This window comes from Pelodiscus sinensis, chromosome 2 (genome assembly GCF_052426305.1).
Source record: "Pelodiscus sinensis isolate ZL-2025 chromosome 2, ASM5242630v1, whole genome shotgun sequence".
In the NCBI taxonomy this organism is placed as follows: Eukaryota; Metazoa; Chordata; order Testudines; family Trionychidae; genus Pelodiscus; species Pelodiscus sinensis.
In genome coordinates, this window is record NC_143053.1 from 263,514,618 (window position 1) to 263,536,784 (window position 22,167).

General features: G+C 69.1%; 2 protein-coding genes across 9 annotated transcripts; one reads left to right on the forward strand and one right to left on the reverse strand.

Annotated features, from left to right (window-relative positions):
- The first annotated feature begins 1,518 nt into the window (after positions 1 to 1,518).
- On the forward strand, positions 1,519 to 12,556 carry LRRC61 (leucine rich repeat containing 61). Of its 6 annotated transcripts, none has more exons than XM_075915616.2 (3): positions 1,555 to 1,658; positions 3,421 to 3,506; positions 11,075 to 12,556. In XM_075915616.2, exon 3 carries the CDS (start codon positions 11,145 to 11,147, stop codon positions 11,922 to 11,924), a length of 780 nt encoding a protein of 259 aa, XP_075771731.2. In that variant the 5' UTR covers positions 1,555 to 1,658; positions 3,421 to 3,506; positions 11,075 to 11,144; the 3' UTR covers positions 11,925 to 12,556. The 6 variants fall into 6 exon arrangements, with proteins under 6 accessions (XP_075771728.2, XP_075771731.2, XP_089632075.1 ...); XM_089775950.1 differs by lacking the exon at positions 1,555 to 1,658 and adding an exon at positions 2,378 to 2,467; XM_075915613.2 differs by lacking the exon at positions 11,075 to 12,556 and having other exon boundaries at positions 1,519 to 1,658; positions 3,421 to 7,977.
- Positions 12,557 to 12,974: 418 nt separating this feature from the next.
- On the reverse strand, positions 12,975 to 21,847 carry LOC142823894 (retinoic acid receptor responder protein 2-like). 3 transcript variants are annotated; one of them, XM_089775968.1, is made up of 5 exons: positions 21,630 to 21,847; positions 14,932 to 15,036; positions 14,401 to 14,505; positions 13,748 to 13,895; positions 12,975 to 13,117 (listed from the first exon to the last, which is right to left on the reverse strand). In XM_089775968.1, the coding sequence occupies exons 1-4, from the start codon at positions 21,792 to 21,794 to the stop codon at positions 13,773 to 13,775; spliced, it is 498 nt and encodes a 165-aa protein (XP_089632094.1). In that variant the 5' UTR covers positions 21,795 to 21,847; the 3' UTR covers positions 12,975 to 13,117; positions 13,748 to 13,772. The 3 variants fall into 3 exon arrangements, with proteins under 3 accessions (XP_089632094.1, XP_089632093.1, XP_089632092.1); XM_089775967.1 differs by having other exon boundaries at positions 12,975 to 13,126; positions 13,747 to 13,895; XM_089775966.1 differs by having other exon boundaries at positions 12,975 to 13,123; positions 21,630 to 21,845.
- Positions 21,848 to 22,167: the final 320 nt, after the last annotated feature.

A 22,167-nucleotide genomic window follows, 5' to 3' on the forward strand; every position in this document is an offset into this window, starting at 1 on the left:
GACCTGCAATGTTGATTTTTAACAAACGGTGGCATGCTAGGACAGGTTTTCTCGACCTTTTTTTTATAAAGTACCCTTTTAATTAAAGTGTGTGTGTGTGTGTGTGCGTGCGTGTGTGTAACCCCTTTAAATATATATATATATATATATACCACCAGTACCTACAGTTTTCAGACACACCATTTTTTTTTCTACCATTGCAACACATTTGTTTAAACAACTTAATCGTAGCCTGGCAGGTGATGAAATTTTTGGGTGTAAAAAGTACCAAAATAATAAAGTGCTGTACAACTTAAAACAAAAATTCAGTTTCCTCCAAAATTCAGTTGTTGATGTACCCCCCAGACTTCCCTCGAGTACCCCTAAGGCTACTCGTACCACGGGTTGAGAAACACTGCAGTAGGAAGTGTTAGGGTATGTCTACACTACCACTCTAGTTCGAACTAGGCATTCGAAGTTGCAAATGAAGCCCGGGATTTAAATATCCCCAGCTTCATTTGCATCTTGCCGGGCGCCGGCATTTTTAAATCCCCATTAGTGCGGACAAGGAGTAACGGTAGTTTGAATTAGAAAGCCTAATCCGAACTACCTAGTCTGTGCTGTGTGTAGCCGCAGGCACGGAGTCCGCACTAACGGGGATTTAAAAATGGCGGCGCCCGGCAAGATGCAAATGAAGCCCGGAAAATTCAAGTCCCGGGCTTCATTTGCAACTTCCAATGCCTACATTAACCATCCTAGTTCGAACTAGGGGGGTAGTGTAGACAGACCCTCAGAGAGCAGGGGGAATGCTCTCGTGGTGCAAATATTTGAAAAAAGACGGCAGACAGGCTGAGCCGAGATACCCAGACCCGTTAGCCCAAGAATGAGCCGGGGCAAAATCCCAGCAGGGCTGCTGTGGGGCACAGTCCAGGGATGTAAAATCCCGTGGAATCAGTTACCCAGTTAAACGTGACGTTCTTTAACCCGGGTTGTTCCTCGAGGAGGAAGCTGAACTCTGACCCCAGACACATCCTTGGGGGGAAGGAGGTGCTGTCAGAGCGGAGGCTGTATGGGGGGGGTGAGGAACCTTCTCTTGGGCGGGGAGGCCGCTGACCCACAGAAAAATCATGTGGGGGCCGCACACAAGCAACCCCCCCCCAAAACAACACACACGCAAAAAGCCCCAAACCCACGACTGAGAGGCAGCTAGACCCTCCCCTCGCACACCAGAGCCTGGGGGCCCCAGCTGGCAGATGTTGAGTGCTCCAGGCCTGAGGTGCACGGTGTGACGTCGCGTCGGGGTCCCCCGACTCCTGCACCCCTATAGTGGCATGAACAGACTCCCCCAGCCAGTAGAACAGAGGGAGTGTGTTCTCCCGGGTACAGCCCAGCACAGATGTAACCCGGTTCCAGGGCAGGCCTAGGATGCCTCAGCCCCCTGGAGATGGGGGAGCCTGGGCCCCTAAATCCCAGCCGCTTGCTTAGGCTGCTTCCTCCATGATCCCAGCCAGAAACTTCCCACTCTCCTCCCGCCCTGCCCCCAGCCAGGTGCTGGTCTCCGCCCTCCTCTGACTCCCTGGGAGGCAACTGGTCAGACGGGTTGGGCGACGCTGTCCTGCTGGGCCGTGCTACAAACAGCCGCCAGTGCGGGTCACCCACAGCCCACAGCAACCAGCAAGGTACCCCCCACATCACAGGCAGTGGGGGGCTGGAGCGCCAATGCTGGGGGGCCCTGAGCCTCGGGCGGATCCAGGCAAGCTGGGGGCCTGGGGCTGCGTGGGCTGGCGCTCAGTCAGACACGAGGCCCTGGATCCTGCTGCCAGGCTGGTGGGGCTGGCCCCCCACTGAGACCCCTGGGGCAGCCCAAGGCCACACCACGCCCAGCCGAACGGGGCTGCACCTTGCCTGGCAGCCGGCCCCACTGGGGAGCATTGCTGGGGGTGGGCTGTGGAGGGCACAGCTGGGGGGGCGGACTAGGGGGGCCAGGCTGGGGGACATAGCTGGGGTGGGCTGGGGGCAGAATGGTGGGCGGGCTGGGAAGGAGAATGGGGGGTACTGGGTGGGGGGCAGAATGGGGGGCACTGTGGGGGGTGGGGTGGGGGGCAGAATGGAGGAGCCTGGGGGGGACAGGCTGGGGACACTGCGGGGGGCAGGGTGGGGGGCAGAATGGAGGAGCATGGAGGGGGGGCAGGGGGGGCACTGCGGGGCGCGGGGGGGCAGCTGTCAAAGGGGCCCTGGTGGGGGGAGGGGCGGCTGTCTCTGAGCCCCCCCGCCCTTGGGGGGAGCCCCCCCGCCCTTGGGGGGAGCCTGGCCCCGCCCCACAGCGGCCCGCGCCCCTCAGGCGGGGGGGCAGCGCTCCCCCCGGCGGAAGCAAGGGGGGGTCTCTCCACGCCCCCCCCCGCGGGAGGCGGCGGCCATATTGGGGGGGGCTGGGTCGGTGCCTGCAGCCCGCGGGCGGGGCGCTGTGGGGCTGCGGCGGCCCGGCCGGGTAAGGGGGGGCTGGGGGGGGCGATGCCGCCGCGCGGAGCGCACAGGCCCCCCCCCCGCCGGGCCACGGACCCCCCAATGCGCGTGCACAGAGGGCGGGGGTGGATGTTGGGAGTGGGGGAGGGGGCTGGGGGGCGCAAGGCGCGGGAGGGCAGCACGTGGGGCGGGGGTGGATGTTGGGGGTGGGGGAGGGGGCGCAAGGCGCGGGGGGGCAGCACGTGGGGCGGGGCTGGGGGAGGGGGCTGGGGGCGCAAGGCGCGGGGGGCAGCACGTGGGGCGGGGTGGATGTTGGGGGTGGGAGAGGGGGCTGGGGGGCACAAGGCGCGGGGGGGCAGCACGTGGGGCGGGGGTGGATGTTGGGGGTGGGGGAGGGGGCTGGGGGCGCAAGGCGCGGGGGGCAGCACGTGGGGCGGGGGTGGATGTTGGGGGTGGGGGAGGGGGCTGGGGGGCGCAAGGCGCGGGGGGCAGCACGTGGGGCGGGGGTGGATGTTGGGGGTGGGAGAGGGGGCTGGGGGGCGCAAGGCGCGGGGGGCAGCACGTGGGGCGGGGGTGGATGTTGGGGGTGGGGGAGGGGGCTGGGGGGCGCAAGGCGCGGGGGGCAGCACGTGGGGCGGGGGTGCGGGAGGGGGCTGGGGGCGCAAGGCGCCGGGGGGCAGCACGTGGCGGGTGCCAGGGTGTCAGTACCCGGTGGGTGGGGACCAGCGGCCCGGGGAGCCTGGGAGAAGCCCCCGAAGCGCGGAGCCGGGCGAGCCCAGCGAGCGGGAGACCCCGGGAGGGGAGGGCTGCCCCCCGACTCTCCCAGCGCCTGGCCCAGCGGGCCGGGTGCCCCGAGCCCCCCAGTGCCGGGAGCCTTTGCCCCCCGGGCCGCACGGGGCCTGCAGCCGCCCTGCTCCGCCAGACCCGGCAGTGGGCTGCTGCTCTTGCAGGCGCTGAGCTTCCTTTCTGCTGTTGCAGGCCAGCGCCGGCGGCGAGGGGCCCGGACTCCCAGCGCGCTGTGGCCAGACGCCACGGGCCAGGCGGCGCCGCGGGACTGACCCCTCGTGAGTGGAGGCTCCCCCGGAAGTCAGCGAGCAGCTGCGACCCCGCCCCAGAACCTCCGTCCCTTCTCCGTCCCCGGGCGCCTTTCCGCTCTGCGCTGCCCCTCGGCCACTGGGGAGGATCGGCCTGGCCGGCGTGGCAGGGATGGGCCAGGCCCGCACGGCGCGCCTTGCCAGCCGCCTTTGGCCCCGGGTGTGTCCCTCGCCCCGGCGCCTGCTCCGGTGAGGGGAGGCAGGCTGCGGTGACTCGGCCATGGCAGGGCCCGGGGCGTGTGGCTCGCTGCCATGGGCCAGGGAAGAATGTGCCGCCGCCACGTTCCCCTTCGCCGGAGCCGGCCCGCCCCGCCACCTGCCCCTGGGCCCCGAGCAGGAGCACGTGCCTGAGATCGAGATCAAGCTGGAGTTTAGCGACGAGGAGGAGGCGGGCCCGGAGGGTGGCACCGTGGGACTCCGGGCGGCCTGCGGCGAAGGGAGCCCCGAGAGGGGGAAGGCAGAGCTGGCTCCCCGAGGTGTCCCGGCCGGCTGGCTCCCCCCTTCGCTGCTGGCCGCGGGGACGGCTCTGGCGCAGGACTGGGCAGTGAAGTGCACCACGCCACCGGCATTCGGCCTCCCCGCCGGCGCCCGGCACCGCAGGACCACCTCCGAGGTGTGGCAGTTCTTCGTCGCCGACGCCCGCGACCCCTGCCGGGCCGTGTGCACCCTGTGCCAGGCCAGCGTGGGGCGCGGCAAGCTGCGGGGTCACTGCAACACCACCGCCCTCAAGCGCCACGTGGAGAGCAAGCACGCCCGGGAGTGGGGGCAGCGGCAGCGCGCGGAGGGCAGGGCCCCGGAGGAGGACGAGGAGGAGGAGGAGGAAGAGCAGGCCACAAAGGGGTATCCCTCGCAGGGCCCTGGCTTTGGCCCCAGCCGGGCGCAGGGCTCCCCGGCCCGAGCCCTGGGCAGGTTGCCCCGTGGTGCCCCCCACTTGCTGGCCATGCTCAGCGACTCCAGTGAGGAGGAGGAGGCGGAGGGGCGAGGGAGGACGGGCAGCACCGTCACCGACTCCTCCCCCGAGTCCAGCGAGGAGGCGAGTAGCGAGAGCAGCAAGCTGCCCCCCCCGGGCAAGAGGCGGGGCAGGAAGGGCAGTGCCCCCGCAGGGCGCCCCGCGCCAGGCCTAGCCGCGCCCTACCTGGGCCACCCCAAGGCCCGGCCCTTCAGCCTCCCCAGCGCCCCCCTGGTGCCGCCGGGCACCAAGCGCCGCAAGTCGACCTCGGCCGTCTGGCAGTTCTTCTACATCGACTGCAGCAACGTGTGCCGGGCCGTGTGCACCCTGTGCCAGGCCAGCGTCAGCCGGGGCAAGCTGGGCAGCCACTTCGGCACCTCCGCCCTCATGCGCCACCTGGAGGGCAAGCACCCGCGGGAGTGGGGGCGGGGCAGGGCCGCCGGCGCCCCCGCCGCCCTCCCGGGCAGCGCCCCGGCCAAGAGGCCGAGCCTGGAGCAGGCGGAGGAGGAGGAGCCTGCGGAAGACGCCGCCCTCACCTCGCCCGCGGCGTCGGACCCCCAGGGCTCTCCCTGCGTCAGCCCCAGCCGGGCCTCGGCCCCCACCTGCGACAGCCGGGAGAGCAAGGCGGAGAGGGGCCTGCTGCCCCCCGGCAAGAGCCAGGCTGAGCGGGCTGGGGACGTGCCCGGCAAGTACACCCCCAACCACCCGCGGGCGCAGGCCTGGAACCGCAGCATCGCCGAGCTGCTGTGCGGCATGGCCCTGCCCTGCTCCTTCGTGGCGGCCGAGCCCTTCCGCCGCTTCATGGCGCAAGCCGACCCGCGCTACCACGTCCCCTCGCCGGCCTTCTTCGCCCGCAAGGCCGTGCCCCAGCTGTGCCAGGCCCTCGGCCAGGGCCTGGCCCTGGCGCTGCAGCAGGCCAGCCTCAGCCGGGTGCATCTCAGCGCCCACCTGTGTGCCCCGGGGCCGGCGGGGCAGTGCCTGGCGCTGGCGGCACACTGGCTGGTGCCCCGCTCGGAGGCCGGGCCGGGCAGCCGGCGGCGGCGGGCGGTGCTGTGCGTGCGGGCGCTGCCGGAGGAGCGGGCCCTGGCCGGCGTGCTGGCCGAGCAGCTGCACCTGTGGCTGGCCCAGAACTGCCTGAGCCCCGGCTTCCTGGTCTCGGGCGGCAGCCCGGGCGTGGCGCAGGCCGCCAAGGACAGCGGGCACCCCCACCTGCCCTGCTTCGCTCACTGCCTGAGCCGGCTGGTGCTGGACTTCCTGCGCCGCCAGCCCGGCCTCGAGGCCACGCTGGGGGCAGCCCGGGCCATCTGCGCCCACTTCGCCGGCTCCCCGGAGGCCAGGCGGGTGCTGGCGGAGCTGCAGCGTCAGCACGGCTCGGCCCCGCGCCGCCTGAAGCCGGAGGCCGCGGCGGGCTGGGCCGCCACCTACGGCATGCTGGAGCGGCTGGTGGCGCTGCAGCCGGCGGTGCGGGAGTACGTGGGCACGCACCAGGCCGGCCTGGCGCTCCCCGCCCCCCAGTGGGCCCTGCTGGGCAGCCTGGTGGAGCTGCTGCAGCCCTTCGAGATGGCCGTGCGGGAGGCGAGCGCGGGCGAGGCCGCGCTGAGCCAGGTGCTGCCCCTGGTGCGCTACCTGCACATCTTCCTGCGGCAGGTGCGCGGGCGCTTCGAGAGCCAGGGCGGGGAGGGGGCCGGCCCCGCCGTGCGCCTGGCCGAGGGCCTGGCCCTGCAGCTCTCCACCGAGCCCTGGCTGGCCGAGCTCTTCCACCGCCAGGAGTACGTGCTGGCCACGCTGCTCGACCCCCGCTTCAAGGGCAAGATGGACGCCATCCTGCCGCCGGGCGCCGACCTCGACCACTGGAAGCAGCTGCTGGTCCGCGAGGTCAAGGAGCTCCTGGCCTCGCCCGCCGGCTGCCCTCCCTCCCCCAGGAACGCCCAGCCCGGCAAGGCCTGTGGTGTGGGCACAGCCCTGCGGCCCCAGGAGGCAGCCACAGGGCCAGGGGAGCCCCAGGGGGGTAGGGGGCCAGGTGGGGAGGGCTCCGTGGCCCCCCCGCTAATCCAGAAGGAGAAGACCCTGACGGAGCACCTGGAGAGCGTGGGGCTGCTGGCCTCCAAGGGCTGCGGGGCCTCCCTCCCCACCGAGAGCCACTCGGCCTGCGTGATGGTGGAGAGGTACCTGCGGGACAGCCAGACCATCGGGGCCCGGGAGGACCCGCTGGGGTACTGGGAGAAGCGGACCTGGCTCTGGCCGGCCTTGGCCAAGCTGGCCACCTTCTACCTGTCCTGCCCGCCCTCGGGGGCCTTCGCGGAGCGCGTCTTCGCCGCCCCGGACAGCCCCTTCTCCCCGGAGAGGCGCCCGCCGGAGGGCGAGAACGCAGAGCACCTCGCCTTCCTGAGAGCCAGCCTGGCCAGCTTCCCCGACTACCCCCCGCCACCCCTCATCTGCTCGGAGAACGACAGCGCGGGCAGCAGCAGCGGGGGGGAGGGCACCTGGCCGGCTTAGGGACCCTCCCTGAGACGGGCCGCCCGCCTGGCCCTGGGTACGCCAGGCCAGGGGAGGCCATGGGGACAGAGGTGGCGGGAGCCGGCTGGGGCCTGGCCTGGCTGTGGGGCCTTGAGCTCCTTTCCCAGAAGAGTGACGAAGTGCTGGCCGCAGGAGGGCCACGAGCCAGGCCGGGCGCAGCCTGCTCCGCCAGCGCCGCGGGGGCAGTGCCCGAGTGTGGCGAGCCGCCCAGGGCAGGTGAGCGCTGCGGGGATTGGCAGGCGCGGGGCTGCGGGTGCATTTCCCCATCGAGTGTGCACAAGAACCCGAGCACGGCCAGGCTGGGTCCGCCTGACATCCAGCCAGCGTCCAGTCTGCCTGGCCAGTGCCGGGTGCCCTGGGGGAGTGGTCAGCACAGGCCATCCCTCCCGGCGGCCGGGCCCAGCTGCTGGCAAACGGGCTAGAGCGGCGGCCGGGCCCAGCTGCTGGCAAACGGGCGAGAGCGGCGGCCGGGCCCAGCTGCTGGCGAACGGGCTAGATCGGCGGCCGGGCCCAGCTGCTGGCGAACGGGCTAGAGCGGCGGCTGGGCCCAGCTGCTGGCGAACGGGCTAGAGCGGCGGCCGGGCCCAGCTGCTGGCAAACGGGCTAGAGCGGCGGCCGGGCCCAGCTGCTGGCAAACGGGCTAGAGCGGCAGCCGGGCCCAGCTGCTGGCAAACGGGCCAGAGCGGCGGCCGGGCCCAGCTGCTGGCAAACGGGCTAGAGCGGCGGCCGGGCCCAGCTGCTGGCAAACGGGCTAGAGCGGCGGCCAGGCCCTGCTGCTGGCAAACGGGCTAGAGCGGCGGCCGGGCCCAGCTGCTGGCAAACGGGCTAGAGCGGCGGCCGGGCCCTGCTGCTGGCAAACGGGCTAGAGCGGCGGCCGGGCCCAGCTGCTGGAGGGCGCTGTCCCTCGGGTGGAACCGGTCGCGCTGTTTCTCCAGCAGGGAAGGATGGAAATAAACGCTGGCTCTGGCACCCGCTGCTGCTGTGTGTGTCTGTTCCCTGCTCGAGGGCCTGGGCACAGCTGGGCAGGGGGGTCTCCACAACGCCAGCCCCAGCCTCCGGGTGCGCGGCTCAGCGTGGCGCTCGTCGGGCTCCGGCGGTCCTGGAGCAGCCCTGGCTGTGCACAAGGCTCACGGCCCGGCGGGAGATTCAGTCCCCTCTAACGAAGCTCCCGCCTGCCTGGCCGGGCCCGGACGTCTGCCCTGCAGGGTGCCATTGGGAGGTGGGCAGGAGGGGCACTGCAGGAGAAAGTGACTCCCATGGGTAAGGAGGCCTCTGACGCCTGCCACAGGCACCAGGCAGGACGGGGCGTCAGGCCCTTTGGAGGACAGGGGCAGGCTGGAATTCGGTCTGAAGACCGATGAAATCCAGCAGCAGCAAGTGCGCGGTGCTGGGCGGAGGGGGGCTCCAGTGCATGCCCCCCATGGGGAGTACCTGGCCGGGCGTGGCGCTGAAGAGAAGGCTGCTCAAGGGTACGGACGTGCACCCTGCACCTCAGCCAGATCCTGCCATCCCGCGGGGAGCGGGGTTAGGAGAGAGCCCGGAGAAGAGGAGCAAACAGCTGAGCCCGGCAGCCTGCCCGGGGGGGAGGGGCCAGTGGACCCCCAGGGGGCGGTAGGCTGGAGGACAGAACCCCGGGGCAGGGAGTGACCCCAGAACAGGCTCCCACGTGGAGGGGCTGGTGGCGCGGCCGGGGGCTCGCCGTGCCCAGGCAAGGCCGGGCTGGAGTTTGGCCAAAGGCTGCCAGGGCCTGGGTAGGCCTGGGTCCAGCCCTGCGCAGGCGGTGGGCCAAGAAGTTGGTTCCTCTCCAGGTCTGCCTGCTTAGGTTTCCATGGGCATCACAGTGTATGTGTGAACAGTCTAGTGCACGTGTGTTTGCAAGTGTGCAGCACGTGGGGCGTGCCTTGTGCGAGCGCACCTGGTACCTGTCCGTGTGACTGCAGCGGGCATGTGCAGATATGTGAATGTGGGCGGTGTGTGCACATGCATGGGTCAGGCGGGAGCATGTGCAGTGTATCTGCGTGTGAATGGAGCAGAGCTCTGTGTGTGTGCAGGGTGGGTAGGTGTGAGCAGAGTGTATCTAGATCTGTGCGTGTGCACAGGGTGTATCTATATTGGCATGTGTGTGCACAGTATCTGTGCAGATCAGCATGTGTGTGTGCACACGGTGTATCTGTGCAGGGTGTATCTGTATGCACGCTGTATATCCCGGCATGTGTGTATGCACAGGGTGTATCTGCAGATCGGTGTGTGTGTGTGTGTGTGTGTGCACGCACAGTGTAGCTGCAGTGTGTGTAGGTGTGAGCAGAGTATATCTGTGCATGTGCACAAGGTGTATCTGTGTGTATATTGGCATGTGAGTGCACTGTGTGTATTTCTGTACAGATCTGCATGTGTGTGCATGCATGGTGTATCTGTGCACACTGTATCGGCATGTCTGTGTGCATGCTGTGTATCTCTGCAGATCTGGATGTGTGAGTGTGCACAGGGTGTCTGCAGCGTGTGTAGCTGTGAGCGGAGTGTATCTGTGCATGTGCACAGGGTGTATCTGTGTCTACTGGCGTGCGAGTGCACAGTGTGTGCGCGTGCATAGTGTATCTGTGCACGCTGTTTATCTCGGCGTGTGTGCGTGCACGGGGTGTCTGCGCGGGTCCGGCTGCGTGTGCGCGCGCGCTGCATGGCTGCACGGCGGGGTGCGTGTGCACGCACCGACCCGCCTGTCACCCGGCGCTGAGGGAGCCTCCCCCACCGTCTGCGGAACGCGACTCTGGCCCTTTAAATGCTCCCGGCCCGAGAGCTGTTGCCACGCCCCCTGTTGCCATGACAACGCGGCTCGGGCGCCCGCCCCCCTCGCCTCGCAGAGGATCGCCCGGGCGCGCGGAGGCGGCTGCGGCGGGTGCGGGTCCGTGTCCGGGGCGGGTCTGTCCGCGCGTGTCCGTGTGCGCGCGTGTGCATCCGTGTGCGCGCTCGTGTGTCAGTGTGCGCGCGTGTGCATCCCTGTGCGCGCTCGTGTGTCAGTGTGCGCGTGTGCATCCGTGCGTGATTGTGTGTCGTTGTGCGCGCGTGTGCATCCGTGTGCGTGTTTGTGTCAGTGCGCGCGCGTGTGCATCCGTGCGTGATTGTGTGTCGTTGTGCGTGCGTGTGCATCTGTGCGCGCTCGTGTGTCGTGCGCGCATGTGCATCCGTGTGCGTGTTTGTCAGTGCGCGCGCGTGCATCCGTGCGTGATTGTGTGTCGTGTGCGCGTGTGCATCCGTGCGCGCTCGTGTGTCGCGCGCGCGTGTGCATCCGTGCGTGATAGTCAGTGCGCGCGTGTGTGCATCCGTGCGCGTTTGTGTGTCTTTGTGCCGCGTGTGCATCCGTGCGTGATTGTGTGTGCGTCCAAGTGCAGTCCTCCGTGTGTGTGCGCATCTGCTTGTGCCCGCCCCGTGCTCGTCCGTGTGGGCGCAGGGGCGCGTGTTCGCGCAGCTGTGCGCCTTTGCGGCGCTGCCTGCACACCTGGGTGTGCACACGTGTGCGGGCGTTTCCCGGGGCCCACCAGCCCGCGAAGGGGGGGTCTGTGGCAGAAGCCCCCAAGCGCTCCCTGGCCCGCTGGAGGAGGCCAGCTGGGCCCCCAGGACGGCCCGGGCCTGGGCCCTGGTGCTCAGAGGGGCTGAGCGCTGTGGAGCCAAGCGGGCACCCTGGGCATACCGGGAACCCCCCCCCCACACACCTGTTTGGGTGGCCAGGCCCTGCCCCCCCCCCGCCCGTGTTCCCAGCCCCACCACTGCAGCCCTGGCAGGCCCAGCAGCTGGAGTGGGAGGGGGCACTGAAGAGCCAGCCAGAGCGGCTGGGGTGGGGGGCTAGTGATCTGAGCCGGGGGGGAGGGGGTGAATTCTCCCCCCCCCCCCCCCGCGGTCCTGCTGCCCAGGGCCTGGCAGCACCCGGCAGGAAGAGCCGTGGCCCCCCCTTACTCATTGCCCCAGCCCAGGTGCTGAGCTGCCCTGGCCCCCGAGATGGCTTTGTGGATGGGGGGTGGGGAGTTCCGGGGGCGGCGGGACTTGGGCGGGGCCTGATCCTGTCTCCTCTCCCTTCCAGGGGCCAGCGCGTTCCTGGCGGGACTCGGCGTGAGCAGGCTCCTGGGGGCCCCCGTGCCGGGCCCAGCGCCATGGAGCCGCGGGCGGAGCAGGGGCCGGAGGGCGAGGCCGGGCGGGTCACGGCCCAGCTGCTGAAGGCCAAGACGGGCGAGTTCGCCCTGGACTCCATCCTGCTGCTCAAGCTGCCGGGCCTGGGCCTCTGGGACCTGGGCTGCCTGGGCGAGTGCGCCAGCCTGGAGTGGCTGGACCTGTCGGGCAACGGCCTGTCCCAGCTGGGCCCGCTGGCCGGCCTGCGCTGCCTGGCCGTGCTGGACGTCTCGGCCAACCGCCTGAGCAGCCTGGAGCCGCTGGGCGCCTGCGAGAGCCTCCAGCGCCTCAACGCCGCCGGCAACCTGCTGGGCAGCCTGCCGCAGCTGCAGGGCCTGGCGGGGCTGCGCCGGCTGGAGAGCCTGCGGCTGCACGACGCCCGGGCCCGGCTCAGCAACCCGCTGTGCGCCTCGCCCGCCTACCCCGCCGCCCTGCTGGGCCTGCTGCCCGGCCTGCGGGCCCTGGACGGCCAGCGGGTGTGCGGGCGCGGCAGCGAGCTCCGCCAGCTCTGCCGGGACCTGGACCGCTCCCTGGAGCGGGGCGCCGGCGGGGCGGGCGGGGCGGAGCCGCCGGGCGCCGCCCTGCCCTGGCTGGAGGAGGGCTACTGGGAGCGCCGCCCGGCCCGGCGCGGCTCCGTGGCCGAGGAGGCCTACCGGCAGTTCGGCGAGGCCCTGCGGGAGTGCCGGGAGCTGGGCCAGAGGGCGGACGACGCCATCGCGCAGGCCGAGCGGGCCCTGGGCGCCCCCGGCTCCTACGTCTTCTGAGCCGGCGCCGGCACCGGCCCCCTCTGCGGCCCCCCGGCCCCTCTGAGCTCTGGGGCAGTGCCCACCCCGCGCCCATCCCCCTCTTCGGCCCCCTGTTCCCCCTGAGCTCTGGGGCAGTGACCACCCCACACCCATCCCCCTCTGCGGCCCCCTGTTCCCCCTGAGCTCTGGGGCAGTGACCACCCCGCGCCCATCCCCCTCTGCGGCCCCCTGTTCCCCCTGAGCTCTGGGGCAGTGACCACCCCACGCCCATCCCCCTCTGTGGCCCCCCGGCCCCTCTGAGCTCTGGGGCAGTGCCCACTCCGTGCCCAGCCCCCTCTGCGCCGAGAGCCCTCTGCCCTGCCAGGCCGCCCCCTGGACTCAGCCCTTCCCGCCCAGCCCCGTGGCCACGCTGCACACTGGGGCAGTGACCATCCCGCGCCCGTCCCCCGCCTGGCTGCCGCTGGGCTCACTCAGCCCCACCCCGCTCTCAGCACTTGGGGCAGCGCCCGCTGGGGAGTCCTGCCTGGGCGAGGAGGGGGGGGCACAGCCCATGGGGGAGGCAGGCCCGGGCGCTGCCCGTCTGCTCAGTGGAAATGCTGGGCCCCTGTGATGTTATTTGCCTGTGAATTAAAGGTCTTGTCTCCTCCCTGGCCCTGCCTCTCTGTGCCCGGCTTGTGGGGCCCTACGGCGCCGTGGGGCCTGCTTGCTCGGTGTGCTGCTCTGCCCCCCCACTCCATCCCCCCCTTTCCACCTGCCTGGCCTGGTCCGTCGCCCTGCACCCGCCTGCTCGCTGGAGTCTGGCTCGTAAAAGTGGGTGGGGGTGTCACACCCCATGGCCAGCCCCCCTCGCTCTAAACTCGCCGCCCCCCGGGAAAGGGGCGCCAGGCTCATGGGCTTCCCCAGCCCGGCAGGACACAGTGCGCGGGAGCAGGCCTGGGAGCGAGCCGGTGCGGTGGGAGCCAGGCCAGGTGCCAAGGTGGGAGCCGGAGAAATACCCCGGCGCCGGCTGGAGCGAGCGAGCGACCGTCCGCTGTCCGGGCAGCCCCTGTGTGAACGACAGCCCAGCCCTTCCGCAGCGTAGCTCTGCCTTTATTGGGAGGAACAGCCGGTGCAGCGGTGCCAGGGGGGTAATTCAGGGGGGCAGGCCGGCCCGGTGCTGGGGTTGTCGGACCGGCTGGCGGGGCCGCTGGGTCTCCGCTGGGCGAGGGGCCCTGGCGCTGCCCGGGAAGAGGAGACAGCGTGGGGTTAGGGTTACCGCTGGGGGCCGCTCTCCGGGGGGCTTGGGGAGGGGAGGAGGAGAGAGGGGGGAGGAGCCCGCCCCAGCCCAGGCAGCCCAGTGGGTCACATTCACAGCACCAGGTGGCCTGGGGGGGAGCAAGGGCCCCCGGGGCCTGCAGGGCTGGGCTGGGGCTTCGGTGGGTCTGCCCCAGCCGGGCTGCTCTGGGCCTCTGCTGGGGCTGCTGCCGGGGGCCACAGTGTGGGGGGGGACCCAGACCCCCCGCCCAGCAAGCGCACTGCACGTGGGCAGCGAGCAGCAGCCGGACTGTAACCCTTGGTCAGCGCTGCCTGGGCCGAGCCCGAGTCTCTGCAGCCCTGCCCGGACCCCCAGGCCTCCGCCCCCGCGCTGCCTGCTCTTGGTCCCCTCCCCCGGGGGGGCTGCCCTCCCCAACGGTGACCCCTCCCTCCAGGGTGCATCTTGGCCCCTCAGCTGGGCAGTGCCCGGTGGGGTCGGCCCCACGGGCATCGGCTGGGCAGGAAGCTGGGGGGGCAGGGTAGGGCCAGCCCAGAGCCCCCTAAGGGACTCCTGCGCACCCAGCCCCCCCCCGGCGCCAGGTCCATACCACGCTGCGGCAGGCGCACACCGCTCTAGGGTGGCAGCCCTTTGGAGAAGGCCAGCTGGCCGGGTAAGTACTGGCCGACGAAGTAGTGGCCGGATAAGTAGGCCTCCTGCATCTCCCTGCAGGCCGCCTCCACCTTCAGCTCCACGTCCTGCAGGGGCAAAGCGCCTGTCACGGGGGGGCCACGGCTCTGGGGGGAGGACTGTGTGCAGCTGTGCTGGGGGAGGGGATGGCGCTGCATGTGTGTGTGTGTGTGTGTGTGTGTGTGTGTGTGCTCATGTGCTCTGCACGGCTACGTGCCATGGAGCTCACGTGCCGGTGTGTGTTTGTGCGCTCACTTGTGTTTGCACTCACTTGCCGGGAGGCCTCTGCACGACTGCACCCGTGTGCCTGTCTGTGCTGCCGTGCCGGGGGAGCCTCTACACGCGTGTGTGTCCGTGCTGGCACGCTCTGCCCAGCTGCATGCGTGTGTGTCTGTGCGCTCGTGTGCTGGAAGCTTTTGCATGGCTACAAGCGTGTGCGTCTCTGCGTGCGTGTCTGGGCACCGACCGGGCTCATGGGAGTCTGTCGCCCTGCGTGCACGAGCCCCCTGCACTGAACGGCCCTGCCCCACCCCCCCCAGCCCCCCAGGGCCGACCCGGCTGGGCCCTGCTCACCTTGCCGGCCTTCGACTGCTCCGGCCTGCAGTGCACGCGCTTATCCAGCACCTGGTCCAGGTTGGTGAAGTCGAACTTGACGCAAACCAGGCAGCTCTGCTTCCGCTGGGGAGAGGGACACGGGGCGCGTCGGGCAGGCTGGGCTGAGGCGGTGCCCTCCGGCAGGGGGTCCCTGGGTACCTGTGCCCCTCCCCGCCCCGGGGCATCCCCCTCACGCACGCCTGCCCCCTCCAGCACCAGCCCCGGCGTGGATCCCACAGCCCGTGGGGCAGGGCGCCGACCCCAGTGCTGGTCCCAGCAACACAGCGACTCTCCCTGGGTCCCCCGCGCCTGGCCCGGGGCCGCTGCCTCCAGCCCCCATGAGGCAGGATCCACTCGTATGCTTGTGCCAATGTGCAGACCTCTCGCGCTCAGCCACTGCCACGCTCCTGCCCCCGTCCTGGTGCCCATAGGAGCGGGGGGCTGCCCCCCACACCGTTCCGGGGAGGGGAGTGCGACTGGGGAGGGGGAGGCGGCTGTGCCCTCACTCACCCCCTTGGGTTTGATGGCGCAGTCCTGTCGTCTCCCTGGCTGGTTCGGACACTGAGTCTGCCAGAGGCTGAGCCGCAGCCGCACAAAGTATCCCGCCGGGTCCTCCTGCAACCAACAGGAACCAGGCTCAGCACCGTGCCCTGGGGCCAGGTGAGGCTCCCGGGATGGGGCTGGCCGGAGGACACCCCCGCGTGCGAGGGGGCAGCTGACCGTTGCTCACTGCCATTAGCCAGGGCCCAGGGAAGCTCTGGACGGCCAGAGCCAGGGGCTGTGCACCCCAGGGCCAGCCGCCCACCTCCGGGTGGGGCCCCGTCATGTGCACGGCCCAGTGCTGTGGGGGCAGGGCCCAGCGACCAAGGGGACCCTCCCTGCCCAGAGCCGATCGCCCTGTGGGGGGGGAATGGCCCCCGCATGCTCCCTGGCCTGAAGTCCCGCCAAGCCGGCACCGCACTGCAGACACGGCGCTTTCCCAAACACGCCTTCCTGGCCAGGCCTCTGCGTGCGCCTCGGGCCCCCCCCCCCCAGCTGCTCCACCCGACAGGCCACGGGCGCGCAGCGGGTCCCAGCTCCGGCACCGAACAGGAGCAGCCACGAGCCACGCCGGGTCTGAGGGGCCGAGCGCGCCCCACGCCCGGGAAAGAGACTCCGGCCCCTCGGGCTGGCGCTGCGCCCGCCCCACCAGGAGAGGGGTCCACAGGGGAGCCGGGGAGAGGACCTGAGCGCCCTGCGGCCTACGCTGCAGTGTGGTGGGCTAGCCCCACACTGCCCAGCCGGGAAGGGCTAACGGCTGGGGAGTAACGACTCTGGGGAGGCCACGTGGCCGAGGGCCTGGCTGGGGAACGGCTGCCACCGGAGAGGGTCCCCATGTGGCCGAGGGCCTGGCTGGGGGACGGCTGCCACCGGAGAGGGGCCCCATGTGGCCGAGGGCCTGGCGGGGGGACGGCTGCCACCGGAGAGGGGCCCCGCGTGGCCGAGGGGCTGGCTGGGGAACGGCTGCCACCGGAGAGGGGCCCCGCGTGGCCGAGGGCCTGGCTGGGGAACGGCTGCCACCGGAGAGGGGCCCCGCCTGGCCGAGGGCCTGGCTGGGGGACGGCTGCCACCGGAGAGGGGCCCCGCGTGGCCGAGGGGCTGGCTGGGGGACGGCTGCCACCGGAGAGGGGCCCGCGTGGCCGAGGGCCTGGCTGGGGAACGGCTGCCACCGGAGAGGGGCTCTGTGGGCAGCCCACCCCTGAGCTCGGCTGCACTGTGGCAGTGGCACCATTTCCCATGGGGGGTGAGCTTGTTAGGTGCTGGGTGGGGGGGACAGGGTGCGGGCGACAGAGTCAGCAGTGTTACAAGGACAAGCCAAGCAGCAGGGGGGGGGAGACCGACCCCGCCCCCGGGGTGCTGGAGATCTCTGGGCCGGCCAGACAGCTCAGCTGGTGGTGGCAGGAGTTGGCGTCACCCCACAGACTTCTCGGCTCCAACCGCCCTGTCCTGCCAGCCTGTGGCAAGTCACTGGGGGACCCGGGGCCGCCCTGCGCTGTGCGGGTGTGTTCTGTCCTACTGACGTGGGCTTCCTGGCTCTCGCTCACCCCAGGGGAGTGGGGTCTAGTGGTCACAGCAGCGGTAGGTACATTTGGGTTCTGTAGAAGAACATCAGCACGGCCAGACTGGGTCAGGCCCCAAGGTCTGTCCGGCCCAGAGTCCTGGCTGCCCACGGCGGGCAGTGCCCGGTGCCCGGTGCCCAGAGGGAGGGAACCGAACCGGGAAGCAGCAGGGATCCCCGTGTCCCATTCCCAACCTCTGACAGTCAGGCCGGGGACTCTCTGGCCAATTGCCACTGACGGACCCGCCCTCCATGAATCGAGTTTGTTCCTATTGGACCCTGGGGCCGTTTGGGCCTTTCCACCTGCCCCTGGCAGAGTTCCCGGCTGGCTGGCGAGGTCATTGCTTTGAAACGTGCTGCCCCGGCACGTCCTCGGGGAGCGTCTCGTGTTCCGTGGGCAAAGGCGTAAATCCCGTTTCCTGCGGCTCTTTCCCACACCGCCCCCCTCCCCCTGGTCATTCCTTTGGCAAGCTGAGAAGGCCCCGGCTGGTTCATCTGGGCTCCCGGGGAGGCTGCTCCTCACCCCTCCTCCTTGTGTGGCCCGTGCCGGCCGTTTCCCAAATCCACTCGCTCGTTTTCGATGGGCGACCGATCGGCCGGCACCAGTCAGGAGGAGCCCACCGGGACTCCAGCCAGCGCCACGGTCCGCTCTCCTGCGTGTCTCTGGTCCTTCCTAACGAGTCCCCATGCTCGGCTCGGCTTCGGGCTGTCACTGCGCACTGAGCAGCTGTGTCCAGGGAATTCCCAGAGCTCCCTGGAGCGGGCACGGCTAACGGGGCCCCCCATGTTTGTATGGATAGCCGGGAGGGGCTTTTCCCAGGTGTGGTACTTTGCATTTCTCAGCCCTGAATCCCGGCTGCCTGGGGACTGCCACATGGCCGGTTTGGAGCGAGCCCTGTGCAACGCCCTGGCCTTAGCGGGCTGGAGTCGTTTGGTATCATCTGCAACATTTGCCACCTCCCTTTGCAGCCCAGTGATGAATAAGCAGAAGAGCAGGGGGCCGGTACAGACCCCTGGCGCTCAGCACGATTCATTCCTACCCATCCCCCTTCGCCAGCGTTCCAGGGTCATTTAACGATCTGTTAATGACTTGACTGACCAGCCCTTCCCTCGGCTATACGCACACGCCCTGGGCCAGAGGCCTAAGCTCTGGGGCAGGGCTGGGGCAGGAGCTTTAAGGAGCAGGCCACAGGTCTGAAGCTCAGAGGTTTACACTGGTGGGCGGGGGGGGCTAAGCCCTCCTCACCCCGCTCAGAAATGCTCCTCCCCCCCCCCCAGCATGGGAGGAGGGCAGGCCCCAGAGCAACAGACCAAGGGAGCAGCAGGCAGAGAGAAGAAGGAGCAGCCGCAGCTGCCTAGGCGCAGTCTCTGCACTGTAGCCCAAGGGAGGGGGGCCTGTTGCAAACCTGGGGAGCAAAGGCTGAGGGGGGTACTGCGCCCAGCCTGGCCCATAGGCCCGGTACCAGGTCATTCTGGGGACCAACCAGCTAAGTAGCAGTTCTGCAGAAAAGGCCCTGGGGGTTCCAGTGGATGAGAAGCTGGATATGAGTCAACAGGGAGCCTGGTAGCCAAGAAGGCTAATGGCTTATTAGGGTGCGTTAGGAGGAGCATTGCCAGCAGATCCAGAGATGTCATTATTCCCCTTTATTCGGCTTTGGTGAGGCCACATCTGGAGTATTGTGTCCAGTTCTGGGCCCCCCACTACAAAAAGGATGTGGACGCATTGGAGAGGGTCCAGCGGAGGCAACCAAAATGATTACGGGGCTGGAGCATATGACTTATGAGGAGAGGCTGAGGGATTTGGGTCTGTTTAGTCTGCAGAAGAGAAGAGTGAGGGGGGATTTGAGAGCAGCCTGCAACTTCCTGAAGGGAGGTTCCAAAGAGGATGGAGAGAGGCTGTTCTCAGTAGTGACAGATGGCAGAACAAGGAGCAATGGTCTCAAGTTGTGGTGGGAGAGGTCCAGGTTGGATATTAAGAAAAACTATTTCCCTAGGAGGGTGGTGAAGCACTGGAACGGGTTCCCTAGGGAAGTAGTGGAGTCTCCATCCCTAGAGGTGTTTAAGTCTCGGCTTGACAAAGCCCTGGCCGGGTTGATTTAGTTGGGATTGGTCCTGCCTAAAGCAGGGGGCTGGACTTGACGACCTTCTGAGGTCTCTTCCAGCTCTATGGTTCTATGATTCTATGGCTGGCGGGGGGGGGGGGGGGGGGGTTTGGCCTCCTTGTGGCTGGGGGGGGGGTTGAGTCACAGAATGGGCAGAGCAGAGTCTAGCAGCTGCCAGCAGGTGGCAACAGGCAGTGGGACAATGGCTTATGCCACACCCAGCCACCAGGGGGTGCCTATGCCTCACCATGCCCAGCCACCAGGGGGTGCCTATGCCTCACCACGCCCAGCCACCAGGGGGTGCCTATGCCTCACCACACCCAGCCCCCAGGGGGTGCCTATGCCTCACCACTCCCAGCCACCAGGGAGTGCCTATGCCCCACCACACCCAGCCCCCAGGGGGTGCCTATGCCTCACCACTCCCAGCCACCAGGGAGTGCCTATGCCTCACCACTCCCAGCCACCAGGGAGTGCCTATGCCTCACCACTCCCAGCCACCAGGGGGTGCCTATGCCCCACCACGACCAGCCACCAGGGGGTGCCTATGCCTCACCACTCCCAGCCACCAGGGAGTGCCTATGCCTCACCACGCCCAGCCACCAGGGAGTGCCTATGCCTCACCACTCCCAGCCACCAGGGGGTGCCTATGCCCCACCACACCCAGCCCCCAGGGGGTGCCTATGCCTCACCACTCCCAGCCACCAGGGGGTGCCTATGCCTCACCACACCCAGCCACCAGGGAGTGCCTATGCCTCACCACTCCCAGCCACCAGGGGGTGCCTGCCCCACCACGCCCAGCCGCCAGGGGGTGCCTATGCCTCACCACACCCAGCCACCAGGGGGTGCCTATGCCGCACCACGCCCAGCCCCCAGGGGGTGCCTGTGCCCCACCACACCCAGCCCCCAGGGGGTGCCTATGCCCCACCACGCCCAGCCCCCAGGGGGTGCCTGTGCCCCACCACGCCCAGCCACCAGGGGGTGCCTATGCCCCACCACGCCCAGCCCCCAGGGGGTGCCTGTGCCCCACCACGCCCAGCCACCAGGGGGTGCCTATGCCTCACCACGCCCAGCCACCAGGGGGTGCCTGTGCCCCACCACACCCAGTCCCCAGGGGGTGCCTATGCCCCTGTGACGGCGCGTCGGGGGACCCCGACCCTGCAAGATGTGTCTCCACCAGCCAGTGGAACAGAAGGTTTATTGCTGCTCAAACACGGCGCAGCGCGGGTTCGATGCAGGCACAGGACGGGCCGCCAGCCCTAGTGCCCGTGGGGGGAGGGGTTCCAGGCCCCTGAACCCCCTACACTTAGGGTTGCCACGGGTCTGGTTTTCTACCAGACAGTCCAGTTTTTTGGGGCGGTAAAAAATCCAGAAAATACCGGACGTGTGCAGTGTGCAGTGTGCAATGTGCAATGTGCAATGTGCAGTGTGCAATGTGCAATGTGATGTGTGCAGTGTGCAGTGTGCAATGTGCAGTGTGCAATGTGCAATGTGATGTGTGCAGTGTGCAGTGTGCAGTGTGCAATGTGCAGTGTGCAATGTGCAATGTACAGTGTGCAATGTGCAATGTGCAATGTGCAGTGTGCAGTGTGCAGTGTGCTGTGTGCAATGTGCAGTGTGCAGTGTGCAGTGTGCAGTGTGCAATGTGCAGTGTGCAATGTGCAATGTACAGTGTGCAATGTGCAATGTGCAGTGTGCAATGTACAGTGTGCAATGTGCTGTGTGCAATGTGCAGTGTGCAATGTGCAATGTACAGTGTGCAATGTGCAGTGTGCAATGTGCAATGTGCTGTGTGCAATGTGCAATGTACAGTGTGCAGTGTGCAATGTGCAATGTGCCATGTCCGGTATTTCCTGGTTTTCCGGCTCAGCGCCCGGAAGTCTAGTGGGGGCTGGTTGATCTCCCCTGGCCAGCCCAGCTGCCCCCTCCCCGCCCCCCCTCCAGATCTACCTCCCACCGGCTGGTTGATCTCCCCTGCCCCTCGTCCCCCCGATCTCCCCCGGTCAGCCCCTCCCCACCAGCTCTGCTTCCCAGCTCCCCCGCTTCCTCCCGGTCCCCCACCCCTTCCTCCCGGCCAGCCCTGCTCCCCTCCCAGCCGCTGTATTTTTTTAAGCCTACCTGGTAACCCGACCTACACTGGCCTTAGTCGGCTTCCTCCATGCTCCGCCAGGCCCAGCCTGCCCGTCTCCCAACCCAGATAGGCCCCCCCCTTTCCCTGCTTCACACCCCTTCCCCTGGCCAGGGGGGACGTGGCTGGGCCATGGCCTAGGTGCTTGTCCCCAGGGTGCCCCCCTCCCGCTGGGCAGTGCTTACAGACACCGGCCAGCAGGGGTCACCCCCAGCCCACAAAGCGACCAGTGACTGCCCGACAGTGGGCCCCAGGTCACAAGAGTGGACAGCCCCCCCACGTCACATCCCACCACGCCCAGCCACCAGGGGGCACTTATACCATGCCCACCCAACCATGGGGGATGGGGTGTGGCTCTGCCACGCCCAGCCACAGCGGGAGGCGACTACGGCCTGCCCACCCAGCCACAGGGAGTGCAGCCATGAGGTGGGCACACCGCCCGTCACTCTCCTACAAGGGGCACCCCTGCAAGCCAGCGACCCCCGGCACCTCAGCCCGCTCTGCGGCCGGCCGCCAGCTCCCAGACAACGTGGCGCCCGTGGCTCGGGCCGCGTCGGGGAAAGGAGGCCGAGGGGCCGGGAGAAATCCGGGGGGGTTGGTGTCAGAGCGCCTGGCCCTGCGCGGGCGCAGTTAATGTGTAGCTCGGCCCGGCAGGTCAGTGCCCGCTGGCCTCGGACAGGGCTGGCCCAGCGCCCGCACCCCAGCCCTGCCGCCCTGGCCTCACGGTGAGCCCCGGGGCTGCCGCCAGCCCTCTGGGAACAGCCCTGCGGGGCCAGGCCTGGGCTCCGGCGGGAGGGGAGCCCTGCCCTGCTCCCCAGCTCTGGAGAGGGGCTCCCCCCCGGCAGCGGCTGAGCGCACAGCACCGCACTGCGCGCACACTCACCTCCTCAGTGACCTCCTCCACCGCCTTCTCCTTGTACACCCATCGCACCTGGCTCCGGCTGTGGAAATCCTCCAGCGCCAGCTCCACCGCCTTCTGCTGCCGCGGCGATCGGCTCGCCACGGCCAGGGCCAGCCAGCCCAGGCACAGCGCGAGTAGCCCCTTCATCGGCGCGGCGCGAATGGAGCCAGGAGACGCCCGCCCCTTCGCCTGCCCGCCCGCCAGCCGCCCGCCCGCCAGCCGCCCGCCCCCTCAGGTACCCGCCCCCTCGGCCACCTGCTCCTTGGCTGCCCGCCAGCCGCCCGCCCCCTCGGGTACCCGCCCCCTCGGCCACCTGCTCCTTGGCTGCCCTCCATCTCAGCCACCCGCTGCCCTCCCCTCTGTTCATCTTAGTTGCCCATTAGCTCCTTGCTCTGCTCTCTGCCCTCCCCTCCGTGGGGTCCCTGCCCCCGGCTGGCTCCGCCATTGCTTGGCTCTGAGCTGGGGGGATGGGCAGACAACGCTGCCCCACACGGCCGTGGGGTGGGCAGGAGGGAGGCCG